The following is a 12,222-nucleotide window of genomic DNA, read 5'->3' as shown; positions in this document are numbered from 1 at the left end:
ATAAAATGAACGAGCCGGCCCGCGGCATAACATACGCCGCTATTTAGTTGTTTCTAATTTTCAATAATTCATAATTTGTGAATTCGACAGTACCAACGCTGACACTGAAAATATTTCTTTAAAACACTATAAGTAGCTCGTTAAGGACCATAACCCTCCCCCCCTTCCTTCCCCCCCCCTCCCCCCCCCCCCCCTACGTTTAAAATCGTTGGCTTTGCTTGTAAACATTTAGAGTGAACACAGCTCACTAAAACCATGTAGGGGTGGGGAGGTAGGGAGAGCGTTTGCAGCTTGTTTTCTAACGGCTCGAAGAAGAGAATTATATTTATAGATAAAAAGGAGGAGGGGTCATTCAACACTGTTTATCCGGATGCCATAAAACTTTAGGGAGTTGATGAATACTCCCGAGAAGGTTTCTGGGGTGGAAGGGGGGTGGGTGGGTGGTGAGGGATTAAATTTTGCATGGGTGGCCCCCCGGCAGTATGCGATTTGGCGCCCTGATCTTTCCCGTGAGTGCTATGGCGACTACGTTCGTTCTTAACAGTGTGCTAGACAATGGATAAGATGGGGGCGTTACAGTCGTTTATTAAATTAAACCAGGCGTGTCCGACGGCGCCCCGGTAGGGTGCGATTTGGCTGCGAACACAAATTTCAGTTTCGGCCCTCAAAGGCTCACATGGGCCGCTGAGGACCATGTAATAAGTTTTATTTTAATAATCAGAAAAATTAACCAAGGTTAGATTATTAACTGGGATGTTTCTTTTTATCCATTAAAAATCCAGTTTCGTCACTTTGCGAATAACGCCATTTTCATCTATTTTTAGACAATCCAATCAGAAATTGAGATCAACCATCTAATAATAGACCATTAGTAGCGCTAACATATTGCATCCGTCACACTGATGTTTAAAACACGTCAAATAATGTTTTTACGTGTTAAAGAAAAAATCCTGTTCATTTGTGTCACTTAAGCGAATGACGAAATCTGCATCATTATTAACAGGATGCTGTTTGGCACTCCGGGTTATCCTATTAGCACGTTGGCGCCTGTTCGTTTTTATGGGCCATGGGCCGTACGCTGCGCCTATGCGCCTGAGAGCGCCCCTCTACGTCCCTGACACATGGGCGGTCACCGGAGTGTGTTCTACCTGATTCTTTTGGAGAGTGATTAATGTATACTTAAGGGTTTCATGCGATAGTGTAGGTAAACCCGTGTTCCGATATTTATGATCCAAGCGCAGGCATTGTTTACATTTAAATAACTCACTTTTACAAAACAAGGTCACGAATATAAGAATATAGTATTGGTAACGCACGGATGAAATCCTTCATATAAATTTTGTCGGACTTTCTTCTATTCCCGCGGCAACGCGCGGGGACGGTTACTTTAGTAGTCTATAAGTATTGATTGATTTTTTTTTCCGGGTCAGTTGTCTCTTAGTTATTGATGTCTATGAGATGTGTGATTTGTTTTAAAATTAAGGTGTGGTGTGTGGGGTTTTCCGAGTCTATTTGTTATATTCTACTTCTGATTTGTGCCCTTCTATATTTGTGCTCTTGTATTTTAGAAAGTTCCGTTCTATTGAGTCTATTAATTTCTTCTTTGTTATTGCTGATTGCTTGGGTCAGATGGGCTAGAAATTTCATTCATCAACTTCTCACGCACAGACTTGACTATAGTTACTGTTTTGAACGTCAATCTAGTTTTACAATGAAAGGCATAATGTCATTGTAACAATACCATGACTGGCTTCTTATGGATAGAGTTAGAGGTGGTGTGATGATTAGGTATTGGTTGAAGTTGGTCATCTATCGGTCAGCAATCTCGCCCACAGACCTTTCACTGCGGCCAACTTCATGACCCTTGCTGTTCTAGTGTAGATTTCACGGCAGTTATTTGCAGAAGTCTATAAGAAGAAAGAAGATTATGATCAAATATATAACATGAAATTACTTGTACTCTCTTCCTTATATAAACACAACTCAATACGGCAGTATAATAATAGTACCAATTTTCATCACTCAGTACTTAAAAGATTTCTGGTAAAGTAGACACATATGTATGTACAATTGCATTACTAATAACTCCTTGAATTAGCCTGGATATAAAAAAAAAATCCTGTCACCATCTTAAAGACAGCTGATATTCCATGCTTGCTTGTATTTTACCATGTCCATTTTAAGCTTACGATAATATCCAGGGCTTCTTCAGAGTCAGTCTATCCAGGTTTTTAGAAAGTCATCATGCGAAGCAATAGTTTTCCTTGTAGTTCTGCTTTGCATGTTGAAATTGAACACGTTTCCTTGGTTGATCAACTGAAATTGATTCTTTGGTTGCTATCCCTTGATTACTCTCTTCTGTTTGCCAATGCCAGGTGAATGTGTAACCTGATCAAAGAAGAAGAAAAATGTTTTATTGATTTTAAAACTTCCAACTAATTTATTATAGCCGATATAAAAATAATATGTAATATACTACCTAACAAAATGCACTTTACATCAAGCCCCTGTTTATTATTGCACAGCTGTCCTTGTAACTAGATCTAAAATAAATTTTGATTCCAACTAGATCTAGATTTCGTTAGACAGGTGTTGAGATCTGATCTAGATTTCTATAGTTCTAGATTCTAAAACTAGATTTAGAACCAGAGATGAATATAGTCAAATATCTGATCCTCCTCCTAATTTAACATTAAATCATACACATTTTCTTATTCCATAAATTATGAGTCATCTATTTATTTGGTTATAACAAAATTATTACTTACCAAAGCAAACTCGAAACTGTAAATGAAAAAAACGGTGTCGAATCGCAGTACAAAAATGGCTGCCACCAGTTGTTTATTCTGGATACTGCGTGACGGAAATGTTACTTCGGGAGCGAAAGAGCTTCAAATTTTGATTCTTTAGTCGCAAAGTTATATTTATTTTCCAGAACAACCAATAGAAACGCGTATATTTGAAATTTATGGTCTAGGCCCTAATTCTCGAGTTTGGTTGAGTCTTTGTGTCAATTGCTATTTTTAGATGAAAATATGTCATGATGCTAAAACAAGCAGCCATTTTAGAGCTTTCCATCGATGTATGACACATGCGGGTAGATAAAATATGAAGTACGATTATTGGGGCTCACATTAGACGAATAATTAGCTGACAAAAACTAAGCGATTGTTATGATTTTAAAATCCCTTTCTTTACATATTTTAATATAAAGTTAGCCATACATAGTGAAGAAAAAACGCGTTCCTAAGATCTTGAATTATTATTGTTTGTTTCAATAATAATCGAAAACTTGATATTTTCAAAAGATTTATCAAAAAACCTCATAATGGTACCCTTATTGTTGTTGATTGAGTCGGTGTGTGGTTTGTCTGCGGTTTAGCGGTTTCGAATTATGTCATTTTTGGTCCTGCAATGTCTAATTTGTCTTCCACGAAATTAAAGTCCCCGGCCGAAATAATGTCATGTTGGTTGTATCTGTTTGTAAATAAATTTTCCAAGTTTTTATAAAATTTTCTGTCTTTGTGGTCCATGTACGTTGACTATGCTTAGTTTTCCCCACTGTCCCTCGATTGTAACTATTGCTAATTTTCCTTCAGAGTCGCCGTGCGTGTTAGTTATGTTGAGCTTGTTTGATGTGTTAAAAAATGTTGACCCACTACCCGTGATAAGTGAACTATAGCTGTGGTGTGCTTGAGTTAACCCTGAGTTGTTAGTGAACCTGTCTGCTGTGAATTTATTTTTAAAGTTGATTTCTTGTAATAATATGAAGTCAGGTTTATGTTTGTGAATTGTTTGTCTTACATCCTTGTCTTTGTATCTTGTACTATGAATATAACTGCAAAAAAAGGGATATCACTATTTCATGTATGAGATAACTGTTGTACAGAACATTTAACACAAGATTACCTGTGTAACCTACGCCACACTGGCAAGTATAGTTGCCGATGCTATCAGTACAAATGGCCCCGTTTTGACAAGTGTTGATGTCGCACTTCGGTCCTTCGTTGCCTAGATATGGTGCAGATAATAAATTTAAAGTCATCAAAAGTACCTATTCGGGCAATTCAAACCCCACAGAGTACCCTTCTCCCCCCCCCCCCCCCCCACCCACTCACCTTCCGTGAGTGTATTATTTAATGAAACCCTGGTAGTGAAAGCTACTTGGGGACGACGTGGTCTAACGGCAGACCGCGCGCCTGCTAAATCCATATTTTGCGAGTTCGAAACCTAGACCCGAAACACTCTATTCTCAGGGCTGTTCCAGCCCGCATATCTAAAAGGCCTCTTCTAGACGTAACCCTAAATTACTCTAAAAACATGCTAAAGATCCTGAATTTATTAACAAACACCAAGAAAGTATCTTTGACGCAAGGTGTAAATGTTACATCCAACTTGGACTTGTAAAGTGTAACAAATTGTTGCTATATTCTAATTTACCTCTGTAAACTGATTTGAAAATGACTAACTCGGATCACCAATATTTATTAAGACCATTCAAATCAAATAGTATTTAAATCTTTTACCGTATAAAAAGCAAGCAATAAAAAAAAATCACCTAGATTGCAAATTTTCGCCCCAGTGCGCTGATCACACGTGTAATGCCCGTTTCGGTCATCGTTAGGAACACAGTACACACTGCAGTTCAGGCCATAGAAATTCCTTCCACAATACACACGTACCGCAATGTTCAAGCTTTGTAGTTTAAAAAAATGGGAGGTAATGTTTAATGTCTTGCCTCAGAGGTCATCCATAAATGACGCCAAGCTTTTTTGACGATTTTTACCTCCCCCCTCCCCTCCGTCACACGTCGTCACAAAAAGCCAGGCACCCCTAAAATGACGTCACACCTTAGCCTTCAACCCCACACAAAATTGCTGTTAATTTTTTCTTAAAACATTGATATTTTTCCAAAACTGTCAACGTAGAGTATTTTGATCACTTTATATTACAGTTTATTAAAACCGCTTTCTAAAACGCGAAATAACGGCTGAAACTCGTTTTCTAACATTGCTTTTTTAAAATACAAAAACGTGACGTCACACCATCTAAACCCCCCCCCCCTACTCCCCTTCATCACACACCATTACAAAATTACCCACCCCCTCACCTCTACAAGTGTGACGTCATTTACGGACGACCCAATAGAAAAGTAACAAAGTTTTAGATTCTAGATACTTGAGAAATAGATGGCAGATCAAATTTTATGTGTGTACGCATACTGAGTTTTTTAAAGTTCTTTTCCTGGAAGCACTAACCACCCCACCCACCGAATGAAATAGAAAAGATATATAATTTATGTAGAAGATATGTACTTTAACCAGTTCCCCCCCCCCCCCTTCCCTGGAAACTTAAAGCCCCCCCCCCCCCCCTTGTATAAAAATGTGTGAGGAAACACCATACGTCTGAAAGTCTTTAAACGTTCTTTAACTGTGTAATTTCATTGCATTATTTTTATTTTATCTGACTCACCTAACACGGTTCGTCAGCCAGAATTTTGTTTCCTGGTGGTTGGCCAAGGGTTGTATACTGAGCTGCCTATTGAGATAGGCCACGTGATCGTTGTTATTTGAGTCATCGACGTCCACCACGTTGATCTTGAGCAGAACACTGCCCTGTTGAATTAAATTTTAAAGACAACACTGCCTCCATTGGCGGATCAGTACATACCTTAGGAGGTTGCTTAAATTTCCCGTAACCCCAAACATCTAGAGTAAAAACATCTGAAAATACTTTGTTTGTTACTACTCTATTTTAAATATTTTTTTTAAATTCTTGACTCAAGAAAGTTACGATACAGATAATTTCAAAATATATTGCCTGTATGAAATAGAAAAAGATAAATAAGGCTCCATTATGTCTATATGATCTAAATATAGGCAACGTCACCCTCCGTGTCCACAGCAGCCTTGGGTCTGTCTGACACGGCCACAGGCACGAACTACTCCAGAAGCGTAGCGACCCCTCCCGGCGCCCGGGAACAAACTTTTCGATTTGCACCCCCCCCAACTTTTCAATTTATTTTTCCAACCCATTTTGGCGTCCAGGGACATATGTCCCCCCCCCCCCGCCCCACCCTCGCTACGCTACTGAACTACTCATAATCCCATGTCACGTGACATGGAACACAGCTAAAATTCGCTCACCGAAGTGCATAAAAATAACGACATCAACAGTTGCGGTTCCACAGAGGCCGAAACCCAAATATATGCAACTTATTATTTATCCCCCCTTTCTGGTAACAATGATATATATGTATATATATATATATATATATATATATATATATATATATATATATATATATATATATATATATATATATATATATATATATATATATATATGTTTATATTCATGTTCATGTTCATGTTCATGTTCATGTTCATGTTCATGTTCATGTTCATGTTCATGTTCATGTTCATGTTCATGTTCATGTTCATGTTCATGTTCATGTTCATGTTCATGTTCATGTTCATGTTCATGTTCATGTTCATGTTCATGTTCATGTTCATGTTCATGTTCATGTTCATGTTCATGTTCATGTTCATGTTCATGTTCATGTTCATGTTCATGTTCATGTTCATGTTCATGTTCATGTTCATGTTCATGTTCATGTTCATGTTCATGTTCATGTTCGTGTTTGTTTATGTTTATGTTTATGTTTATGTTTATGTTTATGTTTATGTTTATGTTTATGTTTATGTTTATGTTTATGTTTATGTTTATGTTTATGTTTATGTTTATGTTTATGTTTATGTTTATGTTTATGTTTATGTTTATGTTTATGTTTATGTTTATGTTTATGTTTATGTTTATGTTTACGTTTATGTTTACGTTTACGTTTACGTTTACGTTTACGTTTACGTTTACGTTTACGTTTACGTTTACGTTTACGTTTACGTTTACGTTTACGTTTACGTTTACGTTTACGTTTGCGTTTGCGTTTGCGTTTGCGTTTGCGTTTACGTTTGCGTTTACGTTTACGTTTACGTTTACGTTTACGTTTACGTTTACGTTTACGTTTACGTTTACGTTTACGTTTACGTTTGCGTTTGCGTTTGCGTTTGCGTTTGCGTTTGCGTTTGCGTTTGCGTTTACGTTTACGTTTACGTTTACGTTTACGTTTACGTTTACGTTTACGTTTACGTTTACGTTTACGTTTACGTTTACGTTTACGTTTACGTTTACGTTTACGTTTACGTTTACGTTTACGTTTACGTTTACGTTTACGTTTACGTTTACGTTTACGTTTACGTTTACGTTTACGTTTACGTTTACGTTTACGTTTACGTTTACGTTTACGTTTACGTTTACGTTTACGTTTACGTTTACGTTTACGTTTACGTTTACGTTTACGTTTACGTTTACGTTTACGTTTACGTTTACGTTTACGTTTACGTTTACGTTTACGTTTACGTTTATGTTTATGTTTATGTTTATGTTTATGTTTTGCTATTTGCTATTTGCTATTTGCTATTTGCTATTTGCTATTTGCTATTTGCTATTTGCTATTTGCTATTTGCTATTTGCTATTTGCTATTTGCTATTTGCTATTTGCTATTTGCTATTTGCTATTTGCTATTTGCTATTTGCTATTTGCTATTTGCTATTTGCTATTTGCTATTTGCTATTTGCTATTTGCTATTTGCTATTTGCTATTTGCTATTTGCTATTTGCTATTTGCTATTTGCTATTTGCTATTTGCTATTTGCTATTTGCTATTTGCTATTTGCTATTTGCTATTTGCTATTTGCTATTTGCTATTTGCTATTTGCTATTTGCTATTTGCTATTTGCTATTTGCTATTTGCTATTTGCTATTTGCTATTTGCTATTTGCTATTTGCTATTTGCTATTTGCTATTTGCTATTTGCTATTTGCTATTTGCTATTTGCTATTTGCTATTTGCTATTTGCTATTTGCTATTTGCTATTTGCTATTTGCTATTTGCTATTTGCTATTTGCTGTTTGCTGTTTGCTGTTTGCTGTTTGCTGTTTGCTATTTGCTGTTTGCTATTTGCTATTTGCTATTTGCTATTTGCTATTTGCTATTTGCTATTTGCTATTTGCTATTTGCTATTTGCTATTTGCTATTTGCTATTTGCTATTTGCTATTTGCTATTTGCTATTTGCTATTTGCTATTTGCTATTTGCTTTTTGCTTTTTGCTATTTGCTATTTGCTATTTGCTATTTGCTATTTGCTATTTGCTATTTGCTATTTGCTATTTGCTATTTGCTATTTGCTATTTGCTATTTGCTATTTGCTATTTGCTATTTGCTATTTGCTATTTGCTATTTGCTATTCGCTATTCGCTATTCGCTATTCGCTATTCGCTATTCGCTATTCGCTATTCGCTATTCGCTATTTGCTATTCGCTATTTGCTATTTGCTATTTGCTATTTGCTATTTGCTATTTGCTATTTGCTAATTGATATTCGCTATTTGCTAATTGCTATTTGCTATTTGCTAATTGATATTCGCTATTTGCTTTTTGCTTTTTGCTATTAGCTATTAGCTATTTGCTTTTTGCTTTTTGCTTTTTGCTTTTTGCTTTTTGCTTTTTGCTATTTACTATTTGCATTTGCATTTGAATTTGCTATTTGCATTTGCATTTGCATTTGCATTTGTATTTACATTTGCATTTTTATTTGCGTTTGCATTTGCATTTATATTTGTTTGTGTACGTAATTAAAAATTCGATATACATATGTGTATATATATGTACATATATATATATATATATATATATATATATATATATATATATATATATATATATATATATATATATATATATATATATATATATATATATATATATATATATATATATATATATATACGTGAGTGGGGTTACGTGTGTGTGAGTGTGTGTGTGTGCGTGCGTGTGTGTGTGCATATGTGTTTGTGATTGTGTATGCCTGTATTCTTAAAAAGAATCTACCGGCCAAAGACCAAGTTTCCAGACGATAGGATTGGCCAGACGTCCAATTTTGCTTCCAAACGTGATGTCGTTTTTGTCGCTGATTTCTCCAGAATTCGTCGATCCGAAGGCGCAGCTTTTATAGTTAGCTATTGTGCTGTAAGAACAACGCATATTTTATTATACACAGTTTCAGTAACCTTCTCATGCAACCCGCATAACGTTTGAAACTTCTCTAGTTAACTAACTTTACTAACCCATTCAGTCTTCCCAACCTCCCCATTCCCAAATATAGTATAAAACCTTTCTAGCGTGATGACCAATGCCCCCTTAAGTTATTTTAAACTGACCCATTCACCCCCCACCCCCACCCCCATTTAATTTTGAAAACTTATCCAATAAACCTCAAATAGCCCCCCCCCCCCCCTCCCGTTTTATTTAACATCAATAGTCAACTGACCCGTTCTCACTCCTATGCCCTATATAACGTGTAAAATATCTATGGTCAACTGACCCTTTCCCCTTTATATAAAGTATAAAGCATCTATTGTGAACTGACCCATCCCCCTCATCGATAGTCAAATGACCCCCCCCCCTTATAAAATACATAGCGAATCTATAAAATATATAACGCATCGATAGTCAACTTACCCATCCCCCTTATAAAATGTATAACACATCTATAGTCAACTGGCCCATTCCCCCCCCCCTTATAAAATGTATAGCGAAGGTATAGTCAACTGACCCATCTCCCCCCCCCCCCCCTTATAAAATGCATAAAACATCTATAGAAGTCCATAGTCAACTAACCCATTCCCCTTATATAACGTATGAAGCATCTATCGTGAACTGACCAATCCCCCCTTATATAACGTGTAAAACATCTGTAATCAACTGACCCATCCCCCCTTAAATAACGTGTAAAACATCTATAGTCAACTGACCCGTCCATCTGATCCAAACAAATCTCAAAGCTGTGATCACAAGCGCTCAGACAAATGCCCCACTTCCCCTCACAACAGTGACCATTACTGCCCAGTCCTCTGGGGTTATGAAAGGTCACGAACCTGATGGATATGAACGCGTCACCTTCGGTCATCTACATTAAGAAAAAGTGTACATTGTAGATGACAGTCCTATACACAAAATTAATTACATAAGATAGTAAAGTAATTTTAAAAGATTTAAAAAAAAAAGAGTGATCTAATTTAAGTAGTAATTATATATTCTTGCATTGTCATTCAAGATCTATCACTGTTCCAAATTTAAGCTCACTGAGACAAGAGGAAGTGGGTTAAATAAATACTCCAAGATTAGCAAGTTCACACATGCATTCCAATGTAAGTCAAATAAAAACCAGTAAAAAGTAACAAAACACATATATATATATATATATATATATATTATATATATATATATATATATATATATATATATATATATATATATATATATATGTTATGGTGTCAACTGATGTCAAGTCTGAGAACATGTAGTCATAGAGTTACTGACGTACAGGCGCATTTTGTGTTCATTCTGATCCTCTAGTCGGCTCTAAATATTTAAGTCAAACGTGACGTTTATGATTTTTCTTTTTTGGGTATTAATTTCTGGCCTCCGAGTACATTTTTCCACATCTTTTTCTGCACATTTTTTTTTTAGTATTTGCTCGTAAGTAGACCGTCAATGAGTCCTCCCAACTCTGATGGGCACCTAACTCATGTTAGGAAAAATAAAGGCGGCTGGGCATAGTACTGACCACACTATCCTTTCATATGCCGAGGTCACAGAAACAAGTGAACTCTACTTCACTTGCCCTATACACCGTTAGGTCTGAAAGGGAACTTTATTACTTTACTTTTAATTTCACGTAAAAAAAAGTCTGTCAAAAATAGGAATATACGAAGTTAAGTTCAATAAAAGCTTATTTATTGGGCAAGCTTATGTGTGAACTTGGAAAACTTGACTGAGATTTCAGCTATTTACATAAAAGAAATACTAGGCCTATATTAGCTAGAAAGCTGACATTTATATTGCTGTTTATAATTTTTGTGCTAGTTATAAAGTCTTCTTTTTTTTAAAAACGCAATACAAACAGTAATTCGTTTACTTTTGTATTCGAAATAATTTAATAAACACAAGCATATTTCAGATTTCTAACAAATCAATTACACAATTTTCAAAATATTTTACCCCTTTATAGCGTTCCATCATATCATATATACTATAGTAAACTAAACATAATTTATATGTACTGTTACATAATGTATCTTACCTGTACAAGACAGACTACATATAGATAAAAACATGTGACACCTAATCCTGACATTTTAGTTGTGTGCATCCTTGGAATTTCGGATTATATTTTACCATGTAAGGCAAATCACATCCCATATGCAAATTGTTTACCATAAGATTTGTAATTTTATCTTAATTTACAAAAGACGCTGAGATGATAAACATAAACCACTTGAAGAACAGCTAGGTCGATAATTCTCTTTGATCAAGTGAACTAATAAACAAATATGCATTACTTGTGTGGTTATTTTACTGATATTGTATACATTTCATCGCTTAAATAATTTAATGTTTTATATCCTGATATTTGAAACAGAAAACGAAAGTGGTACACAACTTTTCAAAAAAAGTTAAACATAATATTTAAACCATGGGTTCCCAAACTGGATTTTCTAGGGGATCGCAAACTGGTAGACTAAACCCTAGCAATAAAAAAAATTATTTAGAAAAATATCTGAAATTCGGCTTCGCTTACATCACAGGAAATAAAATAGAGAAAAGTAATGCTTACTGTGTAAAAGGCAGCCATGAGTCTATGAAACCCTCAAAACTTAAACGTCATTTTGAGACGAGTCATTCGGAACACACCAAAACAGATATAGAGTTCTTTCATCGGCATGAAGCTAGTTGCAAAACGTCAGAGACTTAATCGAACGCGAAGTTTTCTTCAAGGAAACACAGCATTCGTGCAAGCATCAAATGAAGTCGCATTAGAAATTGCCGAACAAAAACAACACAACAGGAGAAAATCTCATCAAACCTTGCATGTGGAAGATGGTAAGATTATTTATTGGGGATTCCAGTGCAGTAAAGATGCAACAAATAATACTATTCTGTGGCATAATAGCAGTTAAGTCCATAGATGTTAAAAATCTAATTACGAATGAAATCAAACTTTTACCATTGTTTAATATTCAAGTTAATGGATCAACCGAGATGAGTTTGTGTCACCAGTTTCTTGTCTTTGTGAAATATATTCATTCAGATTATAGCCGAT

The 12,222-nt window shown here is 35.5% G+C and overlaps 1 protein-coding gene across 1 annotated transcript; it reads right to left on the bottom strand.

Annotated features, from left to right (window-relative positions):
- Positions 1–3,392: 3,392 nt before the first annotated feature.
- Positions 3,393–11,490, bottom strand: LOC131928662 (neurogenic locus protein delta-like). The gene is made up of 5 exons (XM_059284736.1): positions 11,203–11,490; positions 9,872–10,026; positions 8,949–9,084; positions 5,473–5,615; positions 3,393–3,477 (listed from the first exon to the last, which is right to left on the bottom strand). The coding sequence occupies exons 1-5, from the start codon at positions 11,269–11,271 to the stop codon at positions 3,393–3,395; spliced, it is 588 nt and encodes a 195-aa protein (XP_059140719.1). The 5' UTR covers positions 11,272–11,490.
- Between the last annotated feature and the right edge of the window lie 732 nt (positions 11,491–12,222).

This window comes from Physella acuta, unplaced genomic scaffold (assembly GCF_028476545.2).
Source record: "Physella acuta isolate Inbredline_101_S28 unplaced genomic scaffold, ASM2847654v3 ptg001529l, whole genome shotgun sequence".
Taxonomy (NCBI): Eukaryota; Metazoa; Mollusca; class Gastropoda; family Physidae; genus Physella; species Physella acuta.
This window is presented reverse-complemented; position numbering and strand designations above follow the sequence as displayed.